At 43.4% G+C, this 27,546-nt stretch overlaps 1 protein-coding gene across 1 annotated transcript; it reads right to left on the bottom strand.

Annotated features, from left to right (window-relative positions):
• Positions 1-416: 416 nt before the first annotated feature.
• LOC135320574 (uncharacterized) lies at positions 417-27,546 on the bottom strand. Its single transcript, XM_064483693.1, has 5 exons — positions 27,433-27,546; positions 22,991-23,353; positions 22,780-22,883; positions 21,227-21,396; positions 417-1,052 (listed from the first exon to the last, which is right to left on the bottom strand). The coding sequence occupies exons 2-5, from the start codon at positions 23,341-23,343 to the stop codon at positions 1,008-1,010; spliced, it is 672 nt and encodes a 223-aa protein (XP_064339763.1). The 5' UTR covers positions 23,344-23,353; positions 27,433-27,546; the 3' UTR covers positions 417-1,007.

Below are 27,546 nucleotides of genomic sequence, written 5' to 3'. Positions count from 1 at the left end.
CTTATTTTGTGTATAATACATTTGTTTCTGGCATGAAAGGACATTTAATAAATGATCGGTTGTCTTGCCTATCTCTTTAGCTCACAATCTTTATATTTTTGAATTGTACTCTTTTCCCCTGGAGAAAGGAATGGAAAGAGCAGTGGTCAAGAATGAGCTGGGGCTCCATTCTTTATCTGTTACCTCATCTCATCCAAGTCCCCAACCAGGGAGAAAAATCAAATGTCCTCTTCATCTTTTAAAGAGAGGTCTCCAGTGATGGTGACTTACTCAACTCCAAAACCAAGTCTGGGGGAAGGGCACATGCAGCAACCAGAGCAGTATCATGTATAGGAAGGTGAAAAGAGCTCAGGGGGTCAGCCTGATTTAATTTCAATCGATAAAAGAATACCACACACTAAAAAAAATAGCATGCAATGGATTGGCTCTTTCTTGACATCTAGCAAGTTTCCACAGCCCATATGTAACATTATCGTGAACTAGTGAAAGGAAGAGTCCACAGATAGGGAAAATCAATGCCACAGGCAGGCTGAAACCCAGGCTGGAGGAAAGGAAGGGAAAGGGCATAGTTAAGAAAAGGGGAAAGTCTGGGAAAAAGATATCATCACAAGGATTCTCAAGCATCATTCAGCAATCATAAAATCATTCATTCAAGAAAGAGTTACTTAGGTCCTATTTTGTGCAAGATTTTAGAGGGCAAAGAAAGACCGCAGGGTCCATGGTAGCAGCAAGTGGTGGGGCTATAATACAGTTCTCATTCTGGTACCTTGCACATTTTTACTCAGTATAAAGGGAAAAAATAAAGTAAAATAATACTATGTAAACTCTACACATTGTTGAAATAAAATTAAAGAAGACCTAAATACCTGGACAGACACACCACGCACATTCCTGGATCAGATGACAGTGCTCTTGGAATGTCAGTGCTCCACAGAGCGATCCATATATTCAACGTGGTCTCGATCACAATCCCAGTGGGCTCCTCTGCAGTAACTGACTAGCTGCTGCTACAATTCATATGGGAATTCGAGTGTCTCAGTAACCAAAACGTACTTGAAAAAGAGGAACAACGTGAGAGGACTTGTAATTCTCAATTTCAAACCTTACAACTGTATCTCCAGGTGAGATTAGAGGCCATTTTAACTTATTACTGTGTTTATCCTTATTTTCTAAATTCTCTACAACGAATATACCTGTTAGAATAAGAAAAATAAAAAGTAAGGTATCTTTTAAAACATGCACAACGATTCATTCTTTGGGAAAAAAATTATTTTAACTATAAAGAGATAAACAAATATCTAGTGAAAAAAGACTACTAAAAAAAAGGGTGCATTTACATTTTTCATAAATTGAAAACTGAAAAACACAAACACATCAAGTTTCTAGGGAGACAAATACAAAATATCAACACTTATTTTCAAAAATTCTAATTGAACATTGAAAACTCAAGAAAGGGAATATCGTGATTGACAGCCAACTGCAAACACATGGAGAGCAAAGGCCTAGAAATCACAGTTCCTTTAAATCTGCTATTAACTCAATAGGAGAGGAAATTCCTCCCTGAGGGGACAGTGGAATCCCATGCATAAGACAGGATACACAGTACAAACTGCACTAGAATCTGGGGTGATTTTCTTAGAACAATTCTGAAGTTACAACATTGCTGAAAAACTATAAAAACACTGACAGACAGATTAAAACACACGGTCATATATATTATATAGAAACATATGAAGTCTGCTCCCATATTACATAGAAATATAAACATATTTGTGCATTTATAGGCACTGATTACTTTATCTCAGATAGAATATTTCAACTAAAACAAAAAATCAATTATACACACCTCTTGTCAAATCTACTTGATAAGTTACTCTGCTATGTAACCATAATGTGTCTAAGATAGATCTAAAATTAGTGAAAAAGATCTTTGTATGGTTTCTTGAATTCTTCTCAAAATTCCAAGCTTAATTTTAAAATAGATCTGAGCAGTATTTCTATATTATCTTTTCCCTTGTGAAATGAACAACATAGTCTGTTGTCAAAATTCTGTCCTTACAATGATTCACGAGCACCGTATCCTCACAAAACTGCTGGACAGCAAGGCGCTATCCAGACACTGTGACCAAACAAATGAAACACAAGGAAGACAGTGACACTATTCTGGAGGGCATATAATCTGTGTCAACACCGGGTTTTTATTTGATTAGTTTGATTGGGTAGCAAGATGAAATCAATCAAGTACTTTCTTCTTTGAGCATGTTGTAAGTCATGACTCTTTTCAGTGTCATGAGCAGGAAAGAGTTAAGCATGACTTGATTAGGTCAAATAGCAACAATCATAACCGGAGAGTGAGTAATAAAGAAGTTAACTGATAGCAATACTTCTGCCTACATGAGACCTAAAATAAATCTACACTGATATCTGAAAGGAAAATGAGGAGATGTGGTCCCCAAAGAGAAAACAAACTAACAAGAAATCAAAAACGGTAACAGTTTTTCATTAAAGATTCCAGGAAGGAGTGGAGCATGTTGGTGAAAAGCACAGATGTTGGGGACAAACATTAGGGTCTGAACTCCCACAGCACTGGGTAGCTGTGACACTGATATGTCAGTGAAATTTTCTGCATCTCAGTCTCCTATCCATAGACTGGGGACAACAACCGCACCCATCTCCTAGAACGGTCCTACGAATTAAGTTATTTTATATATAAAATTTTAAATAAAATACCTCAGATTTTATATAATACCCCAAAAGCACAAGGAACAAAGAAAACAGAGATAAACTGGAGTTCATCAAAATTTGAAACTTTGCTTCAAAGGGCACCATCCAGAGAGTGAAAAACCAATACACAGGAGAAAATTTTTTCAAATCATTTATCTGATTAGGAATTTGTATCTCCAAGTGAAAAAAAAAAAAAACCCTACAACTCAACAATAAAAAGGCAACTCAATTAAAAGGTCAATAAAGGATCTGAAAAGGTATTTTTCAAGGAAAATATACAAATGGCCAATAAGGACAATGAAACGATGTTCAATATCATTAGCTCTAAGGGAAATCAAGTCAAAACCACTAGAAGAAACCGCTTCACACCCACAACAATAGGTTATAATAAAAAAAAAAATAACAAGCACTAATGAGGACACAGAGGAAGCGGAGCAGGCAGCAGTTGCTGGTGAGGACGTAACACAGTGTGGCCACTTTGGTAAACAGCCTGGCAGGTCCTCAGGGAGTTGAACATTTGGTTTCTGAATGACCCAGCAATTCTGCTGTCTGGGCACACGTAAGAGAACTGAAAACAAATGTCCACATAAAAAATCCTAAAGGAATTTTTGCGGCGACACTACTCATCACAGCCAAAAAGCAGAAACAACACAAATGCCTATCACCTGATGAATGGGTAAACAGTGGGGCCCAGCCATACAGTGGAATATTATTCAGCAATAGCAAAGCATAGAGTACTGACCCAGGCCACAACGTGGACAAACATTGAAAACGTTACTCAGTATGAAAGAAGTCAGTCACAATAGACGGTTCCACTTACATGAAGTGACTAGATTTAAATGAAATGTCGAGTACAGGCAAATCCACAGAGAGAGAAGAGTGGCTCATTGGGGCTGGGGGAGGATGGGGAAGATGGAAATATCTGCTTATGCATACGGGGATTCCTGTTGGGGGGAAGAAAATGTTCTAAGATTGAATGGGATGCACAATTCTGGGCATAGAGTAAAAACCGCTGTACATTTTAATGGGTGAATTGTAATAAAACTGTTAAGAAAAAAAGCACCTCGGGCCAGTACCTTCACATAGTAAATGCAAATTGCTAAATCTTATTACAGGAAGAAGAAACTGCCCTCAGCATGAAAGCAGGAGATCAGCAAATGTGAGTTAACCGTAATTGGACAAGAGCATTTCACTTGAAACAGTTGCTGAGTGTACACGAAATATTCAGAATCAGGAAAATTAGTTTCACATCACGAAGAAGCATTCTGCTTCAAATGCAGATCAAGGATTCGGCAAGCCAAGCTGCTAGAAATGACCAGAGAAGATACCTGGTCTGTAAAACAAGCACCAGAGCCAGCAAGGAAGTGGTGATGAGGAAAGCAGGCGGCCGAAAATCTGTAACAGTTTGCTACAAATAATTTCTCCACTGAAAATTCAAAAATAAAATGAATGTGATGTAATGCTCTGTTGACCTCACGTGAATGGCCTTCCTTCGGTTCTCGACTGTTCTGTAACCCCGATTGAGAGACTCAGGAGAATCAGCATGGCTCCTGGGAGTCCCCAAATGACTGCCCACCAGCACGTTGACCACCATCACATCTGCCAGGGTGGAATTGCAGAGAAGAGACCACCTTCTGAAAGGAAATGTTGACAAGGGAAGAAAAGGCTGCAGTCAGTCCTGGGACAGAGGCCCTCTGAGCAGAGGCCAGAAGGCTTCAGGTGAACTGCAGTGGCTCTGGGGCAAGAAGGGACCACGGGGGAGCATATCTCAATTCTCTCCTCTCTCTCTCTCTCGGGTAGGAGAGATAAAGCCTGCATACTTCTCACCTGGAACTGTGGCATCTGGCTGGCAGAAGTCTTACCAGCACGGAATGATTATTCAAGACTCTGTGTAAAAAGTCAAGAAATCGAGAGGGAGTAGGGAGCCAACTCCACGAGCCTCTCAAATGCTCCCATATTTATTGTGTATAATCAAAGGAAAAATTCATCAACAGTTGTGAGATAGTAAGGAGGAACTTCGGGAAAGACGGGATGAGGCAGAGATTGTAAAATCCACAATGAGTACAAAGGATTAGTGTATCTTTAGGGAAGTCATGGGGAGAGGGGAACAAGATACATTTTTAGATATGTGAATTACAAAGCAGACCACCAGACCAGCCAGGTCCTTGTTTTGGGGATAATAGACTATCTAACAGCACACAAGCCCAGCGTTTATTGCTGAGGGCCACGGTCCTTGCTTTTCAACCAGCAGAGTGCTATCTAAAACCTCAACTATGCAAGCAAAGCATTGTCTCTGCTTTTTAAGGCAAGGAGACTGGTGTGAGGATGCACAGGCACTTGTTTGCAAAGCAGTTTCTAAGCATATTTTTTTTCTTATCAAAGTTCACAGGCGGCTGGGGTGTGTTACAGTTTGTTAAACCAGTCATGGGCTTTCACATGGAACCATTACAGAGGACACCCTAGGATGACAAATCCTGCCTCTGGGTCTTTTCCTGCCATCTTCAGCCACTCTAGCAGGGTCTAGGCACATCCGTGAATAACGATCCTACAGAACCACCCACACTTTTAAATCCTGGTGCTTGAAACTTAATTTTAGCTCTATACAACTTACCGTAGAAAAGTTTCAGAAATAAAAGATATGATATCCCTTTTATATCTCATCATATTACTGATTTTTCTGATTGCTCTAAGCTGCTTCTACTTGGTAAAGCACATAATTCTACAGGTGAACTCAGTAATTTCCATTGGGCATATCTATCCATTTTGGGCTCGCTAACTAATATTGGTCAAATATCGATACACTTAATTGATTTATTTGTTTATCAATTTCAGCCGGGAGGATAGGGATTGTCACTCTTTTCCTCAGCCCACCCTCAAACCTTTTCTCATCAACTCAGGACTCCTGAAAACAAAACAAAGTATTTGTTTCCCTTCTACTCTTTCCACAAACACAACAGGAAACATCAGCCTGGAGAAAGAATTAAACACAAATGTTAAAACAAAAATCTACAAACCTGAAGCAACTCCATCTACGAATCATGATACACAATGAAATGAGAGTAAGTGTGTCAGGCACAAAGCATGCGTGAGCCTGACCACCTCATTTCTATTCTTCAAAGGAAGGAAGGATTTTGTATTTTTTTATCATTCTTTGTCATTGTTTCTGATTATGCCAAAAAATAGTTTATGAAATAATTATGCACTGCAATAACAGATTTTTATTGTATCAAGTATAGATGGCATTCAGAGGGGATAGGAAAACCCAGCTCTGTAAAAAATGCAAAATTTCTTCCCCTGTTAATAACACGTATACAAAATGCAACAGAGAATTCAAATTTTTGTGGAGAGGAGCAAAAGCCACAGAACAAAAGCAAAGTCATTACAATGAGTCAATTCAAAATTCACTGGACAATAATGCTCAATGCATTCAAAGAATTTTAAAGGCACACTGCAAACCATTCACTTAATGATCTACAGGCTAGAGGAAGCATTTCCCTCTTTAAAAGACAACAGAAATCAATAGGGTGCCCCAACTAACAAGGACCAAAGAACAATCAGGTTTTTAACGGTTCTCATAAATCAGCATGTTCTAAACATCAAAATCCAGAAATTTTAAACATTCATTCAAACCACAATGAAACAAGCATTTCAAAAAAAAAATAAATAAAACAAAGAAACTAAGCACACAGATCATGTACATAGATTAATAAGCATGTCTTGTACCGCTGGAAGAAAGAACAGGCTATAGCCTTTTACTTGAAAAATAAAACTACTTTTAAAGATAACTGCTAAAACACATTTCACCATTCATGTTGCTTTCAAAAATCTGAGGCACTTGTATCTGATCAGAAAAGCAATTCTGAGTAATAGTATGTTACAATTCAGCGCCAGATTGCTTTAGAATAAAAAAGAAAAGCTACTGTTCCTCAAATCCTGCACAGAGTGTGAAGTGCCTCCCGGCCTCTTTCTCCTCCCGTTTTCTATGCTTATGCTCCCCAACCCTTCTGAAACAAGTATGAAAACCTCTTATTCCCAATATGCCAAATGACAAAAGAATATCAATTTATTTGTGTAAATATATGCCTACACCTTGAACTTGAGGAGAAATGTATCAGAAGTCTATATGGAACTTATTTCTACCTTCCTGAAATCACACACACAAACGTTCACACAGACACAGACACATACCCCCTGGATTAATGGACACTTCAAAAGCTTACGAATTCCAACTTCTAGAAGATAAATTTGTAGTTAGTTTAAAATACAATTTTGTCAGCTTTTGAAAGCCTTGATCATCTGCTAAACCATCCAAATATCAAAGAGACCCAATTAGCCTTCTCTGTATAATGTAATTTCCATTGATGGCAAAACAGACCCTAAGAAGTACTGGATCAAAGACTCGTGTTTATCACTACCTATGATCGTTTTTAAGCACATTAACAGATTCAGAAATGTATGTCTCAACAACATTTATTCTTATTGAAATAGCATACGTGTTCAATTGTCTATACAGAGACTAGGTCCCATGATGGTGTTTAAGATCTATTTTGTGTATTGCAATATTTATTTTCAAGTGCAGACAAGGAGGGTGTGTATTACTCAGTTGTAGATCACCTACTTAGCATGCACAATGTCCTGGCTTCAATCCCCAGTACCTCGAAAAAAATAAATAAAAATAAGTGCATATTTAAAAATAAGAATAAAGTTATAAAAAAATACAGACTAAAAACCACTGCAATCTAGCTGCTACAATTATACTAAAAAAACAAGGGTTTCTATCAAACACTGACTATATGCCAATCACAGAGACAATCACAAATCACACCTGACAACCATCACGTGTGATTCTCAGCAAACCTACTAAGTAGACACGGATGAGCAACCCGGCACTGCGGATGAGGAGACGGATCTCGGAGGAGCCGTGGACGCTGACCGTCCTGCTCCCCGCGACACCACGTCAGCCCAGGATGAGCGCTGACAGAGCTGCTCTGAGTGGACACCCAGCTGCCTGGAGCCTTGGGGCACTGGGGAGTCCCAGAAAACACTAAAAATTGTTCAGTGAAAAACCAGCTCAAATATATTACATTGTGCCACATCCTTTAAACAGGGAACATGACTGAGACTTTTTGATGCCTCCGTGTCCTTTCCGCCATCATCAATTATTTGCCCTCTCAGCGTGACCATTGATGAACTGGACCCCATATGAAGTGCACTCAGATGGCAGAGCTTTTAAAGCTGTTTTATGAAGTTTGTAAGACTCTGTCTATGCCTCACCCAGGCGGTCATCCATCACTTCTCACCGATGTGGACGTACCACCTGAAATCACTCCTTTCTCCTTTTTAAAATCCCTTCATCTAATCCAGACTTTTCAACAGCAAAGCAGCAGCTCAACCACAGACAGTGGACAGCTTCTCACCAAATGGACTCGAACAGCCCATCGGAATACCTGGAAGCCCTTTTCTTCTATTAAACCCACTTCCGGGTACTTCATCATTTTCTGATTGGTGGACTTGGCCACCGACTGGCCAACTCATAGAGCTCCCAGCCTCACATCCGGGGGTGGGAGAGGACCCTGCTGTTTGGAGAAATCAGTGAGGAAGGCGGACATCCTCCAGCCAGGTCTGCACGGGTAGAAGTGCAACAGTGTGCTCAGAAATTATACCTTTAGCTTCCCTGGGCTCCCATGGACTGGTTTCACATTAACCAAACTCATGACACACTGATGCAAGAAAACCAGAAACTTATTAATGTAACAGAAGAAGTGAAACTATAAACCAGACTGAAATATCAGAGTTCAACCATGAGTACATTTTCTCCTCCACAGCCCAATCACGGGCAGGCAGTCACATGGCAACCATGGACAGAAGCAGAGCAGGAAGGGTTTCTAGATTAACTCAATGGACTAAATTTCTGTTATACGAACAGATCTGCTGCCCAGAAGACATTTAACGCCAATCACGGTGCACTGTCCGTGGACAGTGGCCGAGACATGACAGTGAGCACCTGTGTAACTCTTCTTTCCCTGTCCTTTCTGGGCTAACTGATGCAAAGTGGTACAAAGATTCAGGGATGCAGATACCTCTAAACACCCAAAGCCCATCTCTGGGAGCCTCAAAACCAGACAGCCAGGGTTTAAATACCAGCTCTGCCACTTATTAGCTCTGTGACCTTGGCCAACTTACTTACCCTCTCCGTGCCGAAATTTCCACACTGTAAAACTGGGATAACATTCAATCCTTCCTTACTCATTTGTTGAGAAGTTTGAAGGATTCATTTCTGTAAAACTCTCAGAAAAGTATGTAGCACATATTTGTTGTTCAACAAATGTCAACTTAATATAAAAGTGATTTACAAGTCTCCCTTCTAATAATATTATGTGTTTCCTGGCTAGAATAAGTCCCAAAGAAAATCCTTATTTCTCCTTTTATAAACTCTTGGGGAGCACCCTCCCATTCCATCCCACCACCTGTTTAAACTAGGTACGTGATGCCTCCTCCCAAATCCTCTGGGCCATGGAGAGTGCTTCTCCCTTCATACCCCTGGCCGCTGGATCACAGCTAGCCCTCGTCACACTAACAGGGTGAGGTGTGAGTCCGGGGAGACAAGCAGGGATTGTGAAACCCTACTTTCCCTCCAGTGTTGGTCACCATTGGGAAGCACCTGGGATGCTCAGCTCCATGTCAGGACAGCCCTGTGCATGAAGGGGCAGGTCCTCTCAAGGGAAGGCTCGCTGTGGCCCAGAGTTACCTGGGACAGGGTGAGTCTCTAATTCTGGGACACAGTATCATGACACACATTTTCCCACAGCCCTGAAGTTCATGGAGAACGTGGCTTCATCAGTAACAAAGAAGACATTTATCGCCTGCCTACTCTTTTGTGTCATCTCTCAGTTGGCTGCTGGAGACAACATGCATATAAGTATTGGATCCCCTTAGGCCCCAACATATATGAAGTAACAAAAAATTCTGTGGCTTAACGTTGGTTCAGGGTGACTGTGCAACAGTTCTGACTCTGCTGATGCTTAATTATGGGTGTAGGAAGTATGGAACCTCCTCAAATATCTTTCATCATAAAGCCAGCTTTTCTTGTTTTCCTGTTTCTTAGTAATTGACAAAGACTATAAAATGATGGCTTCACACCAAACAGCAGCTAAAGATTATGAGCCCTCTTGAAATACCCACTGTGGTAAACACTTTACATAATTTCTAATTCTCACAATTCTACAAACAGGTACCAACGTCCCAATCTCTCAGACGAGGGAAAATCTCAGAACGAACTGACTCAGGCTCACTTGGCTCAGTGGCAGCGCGTGCACGCAAACCCAAGTCAAAAAACTACACCCCTTCCTATATGTACCAAATCTCCTACCACTAATTAACACACAGCAGCGGGGTCAATACTCAGGGAACCCAGCACACTTTTCAGATTTAAGGTGCTCCAGAGGCCGCTACTAGCTGTTTTATAAATTCCCGGCTCACTGGTTTCTAACACTGGAAGAAAAGTCCGATTTTGCCATTGTTTACACAGCAAGTCTGAGATGTTCACAGCGAGATGACAGAATAAAACTAAAATATAAGCAGAACAATTTTTCCAGGTAGACAGACATAATGGACATTGTGCTATTCTGAAGCATCAAGCAAAGAAATCAAAACAAAATAACGTTGTTTAAGCCTTCTTTAACAAACATGAAAATTAAGACGGTAAGAAGGTGCAACAAGCGCCACCTATGGCTAAAAAGACCTTCCAGGTTGCCAGGAAGCATGCAACACAAAATTGCCTGTAGGATCAGAAACGAGAATCAGATAACTAAAAGCTTCTGTAGCACATATTGCACTTTGCTTCGGGGGAAGCGAGGGTAACTCAGTATTTAATCTGATATTGCTAATACTCCTGAATATAAACAAAAGACACAGGCTCATGGAAACTCATCTTAGAAGAGGAAAGAATCCAGTCCAGCCACTTCATTTTACAGGAGGGGAGACTGAGACATGGGATCTGTCCTCCTTGCAATCGGCAGCAAATCTCTCCTAGGCCTCATGTCTTGCACTGTAGCAAAAACGAACAGATTTGTACTAGGCCTATATTCATAAAAGCCGCGTCTGTATTTTTCCGAAAGTAGGTTACCTAAGTATCTTGCAACATACTTCTCAAAATCCAGGAAATCATACGTTTGTTGAAATACAAAAACATTTATTTACATAATAAAACAGCATGAGCTTTATTGTCTCTATTAAAAAAGTTACATATCAAATCAATGTTTTGATATTTTAAACCTGTTAAGAGTGCAGGAAAAAAGATCAAAATTTTCTTTAATCACAAAAGAGAGAAGCTTATTCCCTGAAAATGATCAATGTGGATGTCAGAATCCAACGAATTTAAATGTCTGAGTGGATGGTTACACGGCAACATGACATCTGAGTTCTAACAATACACATTCTGTGTAAATAATCTTCAAGGTCGTCTGCTTAAGGCAATTTAACTAGTCCCTGTCTCACTAGAATGATACAGATTTCATTAAAACTTCATAGTGCACTAAAAAATAAATGAATCCTTGTTACTTTAAGCCATATTCATATATATCATATATATACATATTAAATATACATCAGTAATAAGCCACCCTCTTTAGTATTCAGAGTTGATCCTTCTAAAATATCTGTCATTGTGACAGCACATTTTTACTAAGCACCTCTTGAGTTCTTTGTATACAAGGCTACTAACTCTCACAGTCAGACAAGTTAAACGATATTACTCAAATTTCACAAATGAGGAAATGTACTTTAGCCATGAAAACAACTTATATATACATCATCAGGAAAGAAAAGAATAAAGATTTTCTTAAAATATTCACTGACAATCTTTTCTTCCATATTAAGACTACATAAAACCAATTCAGTCTTTGTAAGTATTTCTGTCAATAAGGGCCACTAGAGAAAAACAAGTAATATCATCAGCAGTGGTTGGACTTTCAAAGCCCCCTTCTCATTTGCACTATAATTATTTTTAATGTTTTGTTTTTAGTGCTTACAGAGCACTAAAATACATAAAAATTAACTTTTTATGCCACTACCTGAGAATTAAACATCTGTGAAAATGTACAATTTTAATTTATGCCACTCTGTCTCACATTCTCACTGGTGTCTCCCCTTTGAAGGCCTCATCAGGCTGAGATCACTAAAATCGGCCATTTATGGAGTCACAGGGGTTCGGGTAACCACTCAACGGGAGGCTGATTAGAGAAGCAATTAAGAATGCATCCTGTGCAGCCTGGGTTCCAGCACCGAGCTAGCCACCGCCAGCTGCATGTGATTTGGGACAAGCTGCTCCATCTCTCAATCCCTCAGCTGCAAAAAAGGAGACACTGATACCTACCCTCAAACACATGCTATGAAGTAAAACATGAGGAAAGTATTTTAGCCTTAGGGAGGTGTCCACTCAGAGCGAGTTTGGTCATTATGATGATGAGGATATCTGTTAATAAATTGAGCTAGACCAAAAAGGAGAAATCACCTTAAAGGAGAAACATTTTAAGTCAATGAACATTTCCTTTTGGATGGATTGCAGAATATTCTATTCATTTTTTTAATAAACCAAGTTTTGTCCATTAATAATAGATTTACAGGTTCATGGACAAGTCTCCAGAAAAAGAATTAGAGGCCTTTAACCTCTGAATACTAAGAAAGTAAATTTAAAAAAAAATCAGGGTGGAGATTATACCTCATTTGGGAGAGTATGTGCTTAGCATGCATGAGGCCCTCAGTTCAGTCCCCACTAACTCAATTTAAAAACTTTTTTTTTTAAGAAATGGAGAATTAAAGCAAAAAGATGGAGGAATATAGAAATTTTTTAGAGACTCATCTCAGATTTAAGATGGGGAAAAAACCATCCATTTCTCAGAGGAAATCTTGAGAACTATGTAAACTGAATCTGAGATGTCTAGTCTTCTAACATTATTCATGAATTCATATTACCAAGTCTTAAAACTACCTGATAATCCACAGTTGTGATACTGATCACAACAGCTGCCAACACGGATCTAGCTCTGGCTAGGAATGCTCTGTTCTGACATCTCTGCCCCTGAGGCCTCACCAGGCTTAGAGCACTAAATTCAGTCATTAATGAGCATCTCCTGTAAGTCCTCCCTTTGTGCTCCTCACTCTCCCCTCACCAGCCCCTCTGAGTTAAACACTGTTATCATCATCCCCACCCGCATATAAGGCCACTGAGGCACAGAGACTAAACCCTTTCCAGGTCATATTGGCATTAAAGGACGTCTGTATTTCTGCTGTTTTGCTTTTGACAAAGGAATCTGAGATATCAATTCAAGGGAGACTGTTAAATAATAAAATCTGTCAGGTCTTCACCTCAAAGAGCAGATACTATAAATTCCTGATGTAGGATGAGGCTGCCGCCACAAACTGACTCAGCTTGAAATTAATATCCAAGATGAAGCAGCGGATACACGTAAATATTCACGATTGTCAACTCCGCTCACGGGTCTGGGCCCTTCACTGCTTGAACTGGGGTGAATAGTCCACCCGTGTCAGGGAGGGAAGCGCGGCTTTTCCAGGTCTCCCCAAGGCTTCACGGGCTATTTCCCCCCACAGACTGTCCTCAACAATTAAAAAGCTCTCAAGATTTTTACACCATGCAAAACTGAAATACATTTCTTCAGATGGAGCACTTTCTCAGGCTTAAATTTATTTTGCCTACACTCAGCAGGGGGGGTAAAAGAAACAAGACTCTGCAAAGTCTCTGATTCTCACCATTCACACTAGTAGAAAGGCCACTGCACAAGATGTCTCTTCAGAGTGCATGGTGAGAAGAAAATAAAGCCGCCCCCAACCACAGGCACTCCCAGAGACAGCGCTCAGCAGTCTTCTGCACACTCACGGTTGTGCAGCCCTCATCACCATCTTTTTCCAGAACACTTCATCACCCCAAAAGAATCCCCCTGTCACTAGCAGTCACTCCCTAACCCCCCTCCACCTAGCCCTTTGCAACCATCACCTGCTCTCCGCCTCTGCATGTGCCTATTCTGGGCATTTCAGATCACTGAAGTCAACAATATGTGGCCGTGTGTGTCTGCTCCCTTTCACTTAACATGCTCTTGTGAAGGCTCTTCCATGTTGAAGTGGTATCAGCATCTCTTTTTTTTTTTTTGAAAACGTTAAAGTTTATTAGAGGGTTGTAAGTACTATCAAAAAAGTAGAGTGGAGCATAAGTGATTGTGTTTCAAAGAGAAAAGTGCGGGTTGAGCAGTCAGAGTGGACTTCCCAGAAGAGGTGGCCTTTTTCATTTTCCTCTTTTCCTTTTTTATTCACTCTTACGTCTGAATAATGTTTCACTAAATGGAGATTCTACATTCTGTTCATCCATTCAGCAGCTATGTATGGACGAGGTCCAGAAGGATGAGTGTATGAGGCGACTTGCAGGGATGGCATTTAAGCAAAGGGCAAGATGTGCTTTCAAAAAAAAGCCCACAAACAGAGGCGCAAGGAAATTCAGTGCGTTTCTGAGCAAAGTGCATGCTTGCTTCGGCAGGACAACCGTGCAGGGCTGGGGCGGATATTGGCAGGAATCACGGCGTGGGAGTCACCTGAGAAGACTCCCCACTGCACGCAGCTCAGCCAATTCTCCTCCCTCATCCTGTATTGTTAGAGCCATATTTCTAGGTTTCTCTTATTTCAAGTAATAGCACTTTAACTACATATCTGATCATTTGCATCAGACCACTTTACCTCCAAGGCACAGAAAATTATTCACTAACCGGAGCAGCTACAGGACATAACGGTGATGGATTAGGGAGTCCTGCAGCATCCCAGCCTACATGCACAAACCCCACATGTGCCCTGGTGATGTCCGGAAAATTAAACGCATGGAAATATCTCACTGCTGGTACACGACATCTGCCCTCAAATTGCCCCAAACTCATGCTGGCAAAGCACTACTCAGCCCTCTCACTACAAAGAAAAAAAAAATGCTAAGAAGGCAAATTTAGGCTCTTCCATTGAAAACCAGCAACCATCAATGCCAGTATCTGAGTTGGAATGCTCCTGAATTCTAAAACCACTGCGCCGTTACTTTTCAAATGTGGAAGTCATATATGAATTCCACGTAGATGATATTACAGTAGGATTTTTCTTTTCAAAATTTCCAGTTGCAACATTAGCACAAGAAAGTTTATGTTTCAGCTTTAAAAAAAATCAATTATCTTCCACTTTCTTAATTTTGAACCTATTATTATTTTATAAATGGAGCTATGCTGCATAATATAAACAAACTGAATTCTGCAAACAAGACCTTTATGACCTCACTATTTCAGAGCAAACTTTAATGGTGTTTTGAGAGGTGGGGCCTGGGGTGTTCAGTAACAGCTCACTAAGGATGTGCTATTAAGTAATGCAAAGGCTCTAACTCCACATTAGCTCAGAAACCAAAGCCTTACTTTATCATTTTTAAATTTTGCTATTCTTTGGAATATTAAATTTCTTTAAAGATATGATTTTTTTGAGAAAGACAACAGCTGTATTAAATTTCCTCTCACCAAGAAAGCAATATTTATCAAGAATAAATACCCCATGGAAATCGAAATGACGGGAGGTTTCTAGCTAAGTGAACATGCAGATCTGAACAGAAATCTAAATCCTATCAGATCTCACTCGAACCAGCTCAACAAAGTCCTGGGCTACCCTGGAACTTAGCTCTCCTGTTCCAAAAGTTGGCTAAGCTAAGATCATCACACAAGGCATGGAAGGAGAGAAGAGGAAAGTACACCTGGCAGCCTCCATCTCTTTCCTTCCAGCCAAAAGTCGCCTCTCGGGCGACCCAGATAACAAGCCCTCCCCATAAGGAAATCCGGCATCCACACTGCCCCAGCCGTCCCCAAGCAGCCCTGACGCCCCTCTCCCAGCCTGTGAATGGTGTTTTAGTGGCCCCCCCCAGTTGGTGGCACCCTCCCCCTCTTCCCCGCTACACACACACACACACACAGAGCAACGGCAGCCTTCCCAAATCACAAAGTTGATTACATCACCCCACTTCAAACACTTCAGAGGCTCCCTGGTGGAATTCTAGCCCCGCCCCCGACACTGCTTACCCAGCCTCAACCCAGTTTCCAGGTCCCCAGTGACCTCAGGGACCCCCTGTCCTGCTCCTACTTCCCACTTACCTCCAGGCTCATTTTGATTGTTTCCCAAGGAAGACTTCCCTCCCTCCAACCTCCGCAATTTGTTCCTCTGTTCCTAGAACATTCTAGGCTAAGTCAACTTCTGACACTGCTAAGCTCACAAGAAGCAAATACATTTGGCTTACTAATGTGGGTCCACCCACTCTCCCCTAGACACACAGAAGTGCGCGTGTTATGAATAAATGAATGACGGGGTGGGTCTCAAAGGGACAGACAGACCTGCTCTCGCCCGTCCCGACCCTTCTGTCTGTAGAATATCAGAAGCAAAACCAGAAGTACCTTTCCTGAGGGTCACTTCCTGCTGACACCCTTCACTGCCTCCAGTGTCTGTTCAAATAAAACCCAACGTCTTCCAAAGCCCTTCACCCCAGGCTCTCTCCAGGGTCCTCCCAAGCAGGGGAACACTCCACCCTGGACCACACAGGACACTCTCCTCAGGTCCCCACCCCACAAGCCTCCAGGCCTCTGCCCGGTCTGCACCTGCCACCTGAGCCACACTCTTGACTCCTTCTCCTGGCTGACACTTACTCTGTCCTCACGAATGAATGTAGAGCCCATTTCTTCAAGGAAGTCCTCTCTGATAATGTCCTTTAGGTCTTGGCAGGGCTCCATCTATAGCAACAGTACATGGTGACCAACTGGGTGTTTGCCCACTCCTTTGAAACCACGAACTCTTGGGGGCCACGTGGGAAGGAGTGAGAGATTACAAGAGGGGTGGGGGAAGCAAAAAGCAAAAATCACAGCCCAAGTCCCAAATTCAAGGATTCTTTCTCAGAAAAAAGTATAAACTATTTCACACCTGTGCAATTTGGCTACTATTTTTGTGGCTTGTGAACAGCAAGAGATTGGTGTTCTAGTCCAAAACCCGGGTTACATGCAAAGAAATGTATATATTCATATCCAAAGGAAACCAGAGCTGTTCAACAACAGTTTGCAGTTAGAATAGAAAGGAACTTTGATAAAGGCAATCTCTCTCTCCCTCTTCTTTCTTTTCTGGCATCATATAATTTTAGAAGTATTTGCGTGACTAAGAGATGGCTACAGCCCGTGATTCTGCACTGGAGTGTTTGGGGCTGAGGAAGCCCAGATTACATTCACTGCGTAAATGCAATCACACCAACACACTGATAGGTGCCGTGGTGGTGGAGCTGATGTTCCAAAGCAGGCAACCTTACTCTGTAAGAGAACTCTAAATAGAAAGTAAGAATTGCAATGTTCTGTACTCAATTTCATTCGATATATGGGTCATTAACTGATAGAATATCTTCACTAATGTAACCCAAAAATAAATTGTCAACGTCGATTTTCTTCATCTGACCGTTTTATGCTCTTTGGTTATCAAACCCTCACTCCATATGGAAAGCTCAGGCCTATGCTGCAGCAGTTACATCCCGTGGAAGAAAGCCGATCAAGGGAGAACTGGAGAGTTTCCCTTCAGAAGCTCCTAAGTCTGGTTTTGCAATTGTAAGTCATTTGCAACCATGTCATCGTCAAAGGAGTAAGACCTTACCTCTGTGGGGCGAAAAGCACTGCGGTGCTTCTGAACCATCAAAGAACACTGAGCTTTGTGAAACTGTCCTGAGACACTTACGTTGTATTTTTTGTGAAAGGCTCCAAAACTGACCCAATTCACCAATCCAGGTACAACAGAGAGGTACCGGAATTAGTAGAGAAAACATGTCCTTGAAGTCTGACAAGGCCCTGCTTGAATCCTGCTACAGCATTGACTAGCCGCTAAACGGACCAATTCCTTAACCCCTCTGAGAAGGCTTCCCAATCCGCAAAAGGGAGCTGCCATCGCCCACCTGGGAGGCATGGATGAGAATGCAACACGCAAGTAGGGCTGCCGACAGGTACCTGACACGGGGACTGACTAGCTTCCCTCCGCTGCCCTTCTCCCCTTTAAACTTGCACTGTTCCCCCTGGTAAGAATCAAACCCCTGGAAAAGACTGCCCGAATCTTCTGTGTATCCCTGAATACATGCATTACCCTTAGGAGGCCAGAAAAACAACTGCCTCCTCCCCAGTCACTATCAATGTTCTTAAGAGTCTGGGTATTATCAACTCAAATTTTCAGGGAGAGTATTCCAGAACTTTGCACGCACCATTCTCCAGGTTGGCTCCCCTCCCATTGCCAACTATTCTCACCTCAGATCCTCTGTCTGATTGTCTTCTGTTCATTGGAAAGCGAGTCCAGTAGGGTGGCGACTCCCAAGGACGCCCTCCCTCCCTCACAGGTGAGTGTGACTACTTTCTCCCCACTCCAAATCCAGCTTCTTAGAAGTCTACCCTCCCGGACCCTGCAGACTCTGCATCTTCCCAAGACACACACGTGGCCACGACCCTCCTTTCAGATTTCTTCCAGGCTGGCCCTGCCCAACCCCCGGCCCCTTAAGGATAAATGGCATTAGTCTGAAAATCGCAAACGCCGCAGACTGACACACGAAAGCTGCATGGTCTGGGCTTTCCTCCAACCCAGGCACAGCTCTGCCCCGCCTCAGCCTCAGTCTGCAGCTCTCAAGATGATCTAATTCACATGCGCGTCTGTGAAGGCCAGCTAAGAATGACGACTCCCAACGTGTATCTCTAGTCTGGCTCCTTCACCTGAGCCCCAGGGCCATAGACCCGAGTGCCTCTTTGAAGTCCTAACTTGGATGACAAATGGCATCTTAAAAATGCCTCATGTCCGCCATTTACTCTGGAATTCGATTCCTGGCAGGTACCTCCCAGACACCCCATTTTAGTAACAGCCCCAGCACCCACCTATGTGTTTGAGGTCACATTCAATTTCCACTGTCCCCTCCCCCAAACCCTGCCCTGGAATCAGTCCTGTTATATCCGTCACTAAGCCCATCTCAAGTCTGGTTCTGCAGGGACCACGGCCGGAACCCCACAAGCTCACAGCATGGTGCACTGAGTCACAGTCCTCCAAAGGGTGCTCCCTGGAGGGGGAGGCATCTCCTGCCACTGGTCACCTCAGAAGGCACTGTATTCTCACAAAGGAGGCCCAGGAGAAGGGACTCAAGGTTCTCCCGTGGTCTGAGATTTGAAGGGCCCGAGGTGTGGGGGAGCTCCTAATTAGCAGACACAGTTGTCAGTAAGCAGACGAGGATGGAGGAACCCAGGCAAGGCTGTTCTCACTCCGACCCCTGGGCTCTCGGGAGCCACGGGAAAGGCCTGTGTCCAGGGCATAGCCCGGCCATCACAGATCCCAGCCTGCATTTGCCAACCCGGACAGACTAGACTCCTTCTACTTGCGACATTTACTTCTGATCTGTTCCCCACCCACAATGTGATGGACTCCTTCAGATATTCTCTCCTGTCTGAAGCGAGACAAATTCAGTGAAAAATGAAGTGTCCACATTTGGACCAGAGCATGAAAGGAGAAACAAGGCCTCATGGTCAGCATGATGGTGGCGGCCGAACACTTTCACCGGGTGAGATGAACCATGGTGGGGGTGAGAATCCAAGGTCCTAGGTCGGCCAACGCATCTTCCTTCACAGTTGACTGGGGTGTTGGAGACTCACTCCCGCAAACTAACGACAAGGCCGACAGAGGTGGACGTCAGCTGCAACAGACCCGGAGTCAGCTATTTACTGCCAACATGGGTTAAAAGTAAAGGCCGGTGCAGGGAGGCCTGCACGGCTGCTGAGGCAAACCACAGACCCGGATCTGAATGCCCACTGGCTGGAGCAGGGTGGAAGCTACGGTCCCCATTAACAGTCCCTATGTCCACCAGATCCAGGTGAGCCAGCTACTTAGGAGAAGGACATGTTGTCCTGATACTCAGATAAACCAGCCTCGTAAAGGGAACAAAAGAGTGGCATGGATTTTAGACCAACTTCTGCCTCTTTGTGAAGGCAAAGTAAAGTAAATGGCACGGGAAGTAAAATGCAAAAAAAAAAAAAAAATTAAATAACAAAACGGTGACTGCTTCCTCCAACAGCTGCTCACCCCCGAGCCTGCCACTTCCTCACCAGTGACCGCCGGCCAGGCAGCGCCGTCACGCGCGTCACACAGCGACAGCCAGGAACCGAGTGCCAAGCACGTTTGTGTAAAAGAAAGAATGTAGCAAGATGCTGCAGAATTTGACTTTACAAGTTTAAATACTCCATGAAAAACATCCCTCAGCAGCCGCCTAAATGAATTCGCATCTCACTTCTTCAAAACAATCAAATTTAATAAGGGCGCATTTGTCACCAAATATAAGGAGGACCAAACTGGTTCCTTAAAGCAAGGATTTTAAGAGGTATCAAACACCAGTGGGTGATGTGCTAAAAAAATTAGAAAATAAAAACATGACAAGGATAATACATGGATTAAGGCAGCTGTTAAGTTTTTGCTTTTTAAAGCGATGGAGACAGCACGGAGGGCGATCTAGCTATTTCCAATGCAGGGTGTGCACAGCCCACATTTTCAGACGCAACAACATGCTCACAGGGCAGTACAAGAGAAAAAGGAATAAAGAAAAAGGAAAAGAGGAACAAGAGAAAATTAGAAACACACAAGAACAAAAATGACTTTGACAGCACGTACAAGAATTTACGTGAGTGTGTGAGGCCAGGGACGCGGGGATGGTGAGACCCACCCTCACCTCCTTCTCCAGGGAGAGCAGGGGCCTGAGGGGAGCGGCGCTGCCGGGGGACCTCAACGTGGTCAGCGCCCCTAACCAAAACTCCACATACATGGGTCTAGGCAGGTCTTAAGCTACAAATTGTGGTCACATTTCAGGCTGGACAGTTTTATGCACTTCCACCAAGAGTAGCAGGAGAGAATTAGGCTCTGTTCCTGCACCAAAGCATTGTTTAAAAAATTAATGTCTGTGGAATAGTAAAAGCAACAATGGAGTAAAAGTGATTGGAGGAGAACGTGCTTGACCCTAGCTCAGTGGCCGCCTTATCTCACTGACGTTAAGATGCTGGCTGAGACCTTACGGTACCAAAACAGACAGACGCACCAGGAGGGAGGTTTAATGCGCTGCTATATTTTGATGCCGGGAGCCATGCCTGGTACACGAGGTTCTGGGTAAACAATGGTGACTGTGTCAACCACTATGGGCTAAGCACATATCCAGCTACTCCTCCAAATCCCAAGGGCAGACTTCAAAAGGCAAAAACAAGCAGGAATTCTCTGGTGGGTCCGCAGACCCAGAGCCAAGCAGTTGCTGAGCAAAAATGTCACCAGTGCCTCCTGTGACAAGAGGAGGCACTGGCCTGGGGGCTGGGGCAGGGCTCCAGGCTTCCACTGCTCACCCACCAGTCTGTCCAGGGGGAGAAGGTGGTCCCTGCTTACTTTGCACCGATGCACCTACCTTGACTGACGCCTGGAGGATCAGCAGAATGTGACATGTGAGGTGAACGGACCCAGCCTCGGTGTAGCCCGGTGCTGGCAGCTGTGCCCTCAGCAGTGCCCAGGCTCCTAAACCTGACACTTCATCTCCAAGGAGCAGATGGGGAGCGCGCACATGTAGATCACAGGGACCTGTGAGGACAAAACAGATCATGGCCACGACATGCCTTGCCCCTTCCTTAAGCATGTTCCGGAGGAACAGGAAATTCATCCAGAGCTCGCTAGGCACCTCACGCAGGTGGGACTCGGGTCTTCTTGCCTATCACTCACAGGGCTGATCTGGATATTCTTTTTATCAATTCTCTGGCATCTTCTCCTCCAACTTCCCAACAACCAGAAAGTAGAATCTGATCTTAGTTAATTTCAAGAATCACAGAGCACCGCCTCCACAGCGGGCCCGGCAGCACGTGCCAGGTCGTCCGACCATCACCTGTGGGACCGCCATGAGCCCTCTCCAGACTCAAGGACCGAGGCCGTAGGCCGGGTGTACACAGATTCCCTCACTCTCCCCAGCAAAGGGGGACCACCTCTCGGCAAAGGCATCTCACCCTCTTCTGTCCGAGGGACAGCACAATAGATACACGGGGAAACAGAGCAGAAGTTGGGGGGTTAGGCAGCCCAGAAGAGCTCGTCTGTAATTCCGAGGCAAAGTGGGGCCGTTGACTTAATCACAGGGAAAAAGTGAGGATGAACATTTCTCTGCTCTTTCCCATACTCCGTGATACGCCTTTCCCTGCATAAGGAGTTCATTCGGAGGTCCCTGGCGGTGTTTCTGATGTCCTAACATGGCATGCTGCCTGTCGGGCAGGAAGAGAGGGCCTGAGCCGAACAGGTGCTGAGCCTGGGAGGCAGGAGACACTGGCTCCAAGCCAGCTCAACCAGCGCCTCATTCTGCCTCTCGGGATTCAGCATCTCATCTATAAGCAAAGGGATGAGACTGTCCCAGGAAACGCTGCCCAACAGAAATGAAATGAGAGCCATGTAAAGAAAGTTTCCCAGTTGCCACATTTAAAACGGTAAACAAAGAAACAAACCAACAAACAAAAAACAAGTGCTAGAAACTGATTTTAAGAACATATCTTACATAATCTACTGTATGTAAAATACTAACATTTTGACATGTAATCAATAGAGGAAGTAACAAGATAGTTTATATGCTTTTAGTAGACAAGCCTCAGCGTCTCATGTGCATTTGAACTACAGCACATCTCAGCTCAGACCAGCCTCCTCCCCAGTGCTCCTAGCATCAGTGGCTGTGGCTACTCTATTGAACAGCAACTCCAGGGGTCCCACCAGGGTCCTGGCTGAAAAGCAGGAGTAAGTGCTCTAACACTATCACTAAAAGGATCTCTCTGAAACAAAGGCGGATTCACTTTTAAATGTCTGTAAACCGGCGGGCTGCACCTCCCTCACCCCTTGGATACAAAAGAGACCTATTCCTTGCTGATCTCTTTCTGGATGGAGAGAAGAAACCCGGCACACAGCCAGGGTGGACTGGCCTCCAGGTAAACTTACCTGCTGTCTGTGTCCAGTCCCATGAAGTCCTCCTTCTCAAACGGCATGCAGAGGAGTGGGATCTTATCCCCAGGCTTGTCAGGGGCCCCATCCAGCCACTTGGACTTGAGCAAGATGAAGAGTGACTCAGTGAAGTCCTCGATCCTCTTCTCCACCACCCTGCAGTCCTCGTAAATTGAAGGCCACGTCGGTGCGCGGCTGCTTGGCTTACCTCCCCATGCAGCACAAAGACAAAGAGCTGAGAGTCATTAAGCGTGATGCCATACAGCTCCTCTGCACGTGGAGCTTCTCGAAGGCCTTGGCCGAGAGGCAGTCGGTAATGGTGACAAGGCCCACAACCATGCGGTGGGTCTGGAAGACGCTCCATCCATTCTTGGGCGCATAGTGGTGCCTGTAGTGCGTACAGAGTGCGCCCTGGGAGCTGCACGGGCTGATCTGGCTCACCAAGGAGATTCGCTTATAGATGCAAAAGAAATTCTCCTCTGAGATGATCCCCACTGGTTTGACCACCACGGGAAGAGTCTCATAGTCCTCAGCACACTGCACGTAGTCAGGAATGCTCATGTTGCAGGCCCTGCCAAGAGGGGAGAGGAGATCGAGGTAAATATTGTGCTGTGTGCTGTGGGCGCCTCTGGGTTGCGGTGACCTGGTGTGTACCAGCCAGAAGGCAGGGGAAGCCCAAGCAAATCCAGGGGTACAGTTTGTCCTTCAGAGCCTGCACATGGCTACCGTAGCTTGGATCACTTTACCCAGCTTTTGGTCTAGGCTTCCTGCCCCTGCAGAGAAGGGTCATTTCTTGTTTTCTGTTTCAAAGCACCTAGCAAGGCCCTGATGCAAAGTCACTGCTCAAAAATGCGGAATAAAGAAATGAAAAAAGGAACTGCTTTCCGCAACCCCCTTCAGCAGAATATAAAGAAAAGGACAAAAGTAGGAGCAAAAGATGTGGATTTCAATTCCAATTTAATTGAACCCCTAAGCTGCAGAATAATGGATAAGAAAACTTGCCTTGGGGAGGAGGGTACAGTTCAGTGGTAGAGCACATGCTTATCATGTACGAGGTCCCAGTACCTCATTTTAATAAATGACACAAATAAATAAACCTAATTACCCTCCTCAAAAAATACTTTTTAATTCAAAATTCGAAAAACACCTTGCAATTGACACAACATTGTAAACTTGACTATATTTCAATTAAAAAAAAAATCCTTGCCTTACAAGAATATATCTGGATTACGGAAGTTTGCAAATGTAAAATGCCTAGGGTACCAACTGCATAAAAAGGGGTGATTACAAATTTACTATCCCTCCTTTATGAGCTATATTTCCTTCGGGGGGGTAATAACCTCTCAGAGCTAATTTTCTCAGATTTAAAAAAAAGTAAATATTACCTGATTCTCAGTACTGCTGAAGAATCAGATAACCCTATGAAAGCATCTGACCCACAGAGGTTACTCAATAAATGTTTGTTGAATGAATGAATAAACAAGCAAAATGAATGCTGCTCCCTGCCACAGACCATCATAATGGTACTGCTTGGAAATCTCAAGCCCACGTTCCACCCGTCTCTACACTAACCATGTGGGTGACCTGGGCAGGCGTGTGTGCTTCTCTAAGCCCCAGTTTAATCGTGAATAGAAATGATGGCAATAACACAAACCTCAAATTGTTAGTGAGTCAGTAATTAATCGTACCCCAACTTTGCAAGATGGAACCATTAAGGAAAACTGGGAAAAGGGTCCATAGGCCCTCTCCATATTATCTCTTACAACTACATGGGAATCTACATTATATCTCAAAATAAAATTTCTACTTTTTTAAAGAAGCTATTGAGGTTAAATGTGCTCACTGTCTCAAAAAAGGAACACACAGAAAAAATAGGACAATGCCCAGCACATGAGATACACTCAGTTAACATTCCCACTGAACCCACAGGTCCCTCCAAATTCAGAGCAAGAGGATGGGTCCTCGTGGCAAGAGGCCACTGCACCTGAAGCTAACAAAGCTAATGGTGCTCACTTCCAAGAGTCCCTGTCACCACCCTTGTTCTAATTTTCTATTTGTAATTTTTTTCCTTTTTATTACATAGAAACTCCCAATTGCATAGCCTTCACCTGACTAGACATCAAGACGGCAGCCCTTCAAAACCTGACCACAGAGATCATGATGGCAGCCCTTCTTGGTGAAACAATAAAATGAAAAGCCATTTCCACAAGACCTCTGTGTAAATCTACTAGGGAACTTCATCCTGGACTGAGGAAGAGGACTGGGGAGAAGGGGTAATCTGGGGCATAGAGAACTATGGGCCACCTGTCCCACGATGGACTTTAGACTCAACCATCACCCTCCAGGAAATTTAAAATACACAGCGACATAGTGCTATGGGCAAGATTTTTTTCTAAAGTCCCTGAATCCCTTGCAGGTCTTGTTTCTACTGAGACACAAATAGATTATGTGTATATTGTTTCACAAAAGCCTTAAAATATTATCACCCCAACTTGACACATCAAGAAACTGAGGTAGAGAGGTTTGTCACATTGTGCAAGATTAAAGAGAGGCCACGACAGACACCATATTTAAATCCAAGCCCCTGCTCCAGTGCTCACACTAGAAAGTGTGACATACTGCCCCTTTTCTGCCCTCTCCCTGCAATAAATCTCTGAAGAGTATTTTCTGTGCAACCTGGAATCACAATCACATCAATTTTCCACAAAGAGCTATGTGACTCCTTGCAGGAAGTAACAAAATCTAAAGTGTTGGGATGGGAGGAGAGATTTGCATTTTCTGTTTCTCAAAGGAAACATGGCTTTAAAAGAAACTGAAAAGCACTTATCTAGTCTAAGCCCTCATTGTGCAGAGAAAGAAACGGAGGGTCAGAAGAGATGAGGAAAGGGCCTTATTAACAAATATTTCCTCAGCACAACACCAAGCCAGCCCTGGGAACTACTGGGGGAGGATCTGGGAGGCCCAGGAGAATGAGTGTTAGAAAACGGAAAGAGAAGAAGCATACAAGGCCCTGTCTCTACACCACCATACCATGAAATTCCACCAAATTACCCAGTATGGGGGCAGCCAATAATAAGGAGGGTTAAACAGGTTACAGAAACCTGGAAGTCTCAACCATAGTGGAAATTCCAACATTTACTATGTTTTTTTTCCCAATTCAAGCATCAACTCAGTGGGCACTCTGTACCAGGGACTACACGAGGCCTGGAGTTCTCCCAAATACAGATCTCTATTACCACGTGTGCAAAGCATATAAAGGCCACCAGAAGGAAAGCGCTCACAGATAACATGGAATTACTGAAACTGAAAGCAGCCAAAGAGCATATATTAATAGGAAAAATGGTGCTGCTACAAATGGACTCATGGACATAGAAAGCAAACTGTGCTTAGCAGGCAGGAAAGGGGAGATTAACAGATACACGTTAATAAATATAAAATAAATGACAAGAGCCTACTATATAGCACAGGGAACTATATTCAATTTCTTGTAATGAGTTCTACTAAAAACAATATAATACATATGTATATACATATGCATATGTTTATAACTGAATCTCTGCTGTACACCTGAAACTAACGTTGTAAATTGACTACACTTCAATAAAAAATAAATTAAAAAAATAATTAAAAATAAAAGCAACGCCATTAAGAAAAAAAAAAGAATACTGTAATCCCCTTAGCTGTAGGTGCTGGAGAATCCTGGTTGCAAGCACCAAGTCCACTGGATCACTCCAGCACTGGCTGTCACTCTTTCTGACCATTAGAGAGTCACTTGGCTTCACTGAGGTTACTTTTCTCTTCTGTGAAAGGCTACAGTAGCAACTAACGATGTATAGAATCTCATCATTCACAAGCCCAACAATTAGTGAGGACTTCCCATGGGCCAGGCTCTGGAGAGATGAAAAGATACAGTCCCAGATATATTCATGGGTAGAAGAAATTTATGCCATAAAGACATTAATTCTTCCTGTTTTGATACACAGATTCATTGCAATTCTGATTAGAATTCCTACCAGATATTTCATGGAATGTAACAAGTTATTTTATGGTCAGGAATAGGCATGAAACTTCTTTAGAAACACCACTGAGGAGGGGTGGGTATGTCACTCATTTTCACTGGTCTTTGTGATGTGATGAAAACGTTCTGGAATAATAATTGTTGCACCACTGTGAATATGCTAAAAGTTGCTGAATTGTACCATTTAAATGGATGGACTTCATGGTGTGTGAACAATATCACAATAAAGCTGTTATATGAAAAAATATTTCTTGACAATTATTTTTCCCTTTATACTACTAGTCTGCCCCACGATTTAAGAAAAACAAAAAACCAAAACAAACCAAACTGTGCCAGGAGCTCTTTAGGACTGCAATGTCCCTGGGTCTCCAACGCCTCTGGTGGTGCTCTTCCTGTTAACGCACCCTAGCTGGGCTGGGCTAGTTAGGGACTGTAACTAGCTTTTTATAATCGACGGTTACACGTTTCACACTGGGAGTGGGAAGGAAGGAGCATGTCACAGCCTCATGCCTTCAGCTCATTTTTAACTGAACCAAGCCCTGCTTTCAACACTGTAATCCCTGGCACTATAAAAACACGTGACATCAACAAGCACCGGCATCATTACACCTGAAAGTGTTCAAGGTACTTACCTGGGGCAGAAACACTGAGGGAGGAGACAGAAGCTCGCTCAGCACTGAGGATCCACTTTCCCGACTCCACCAGAAGCTGCGCTTTACAGCTGGAGGCTCTCAGCCCAGGGAGCA

This window comes from Camelus dromedarius, unplaced genomic scaffold (assembly GCF_036321535.1).
Source record: "Camelus dromedarius isolate mCamDro1 unplaced genomic scaffold, mCamDro1.pat HAP1_SCAFFOLD_197, whole genome shotgun sequence".
NCBI classification, from domain to species: Eukaryota; Metazoa; Chordata; class Mammalia; order Artiodactyla; family Camelidae; genus Camelus; species Camelus dromedarius.
This window is presented reverse-complemented; position numbering and strand designations above follow the sequence as displayed.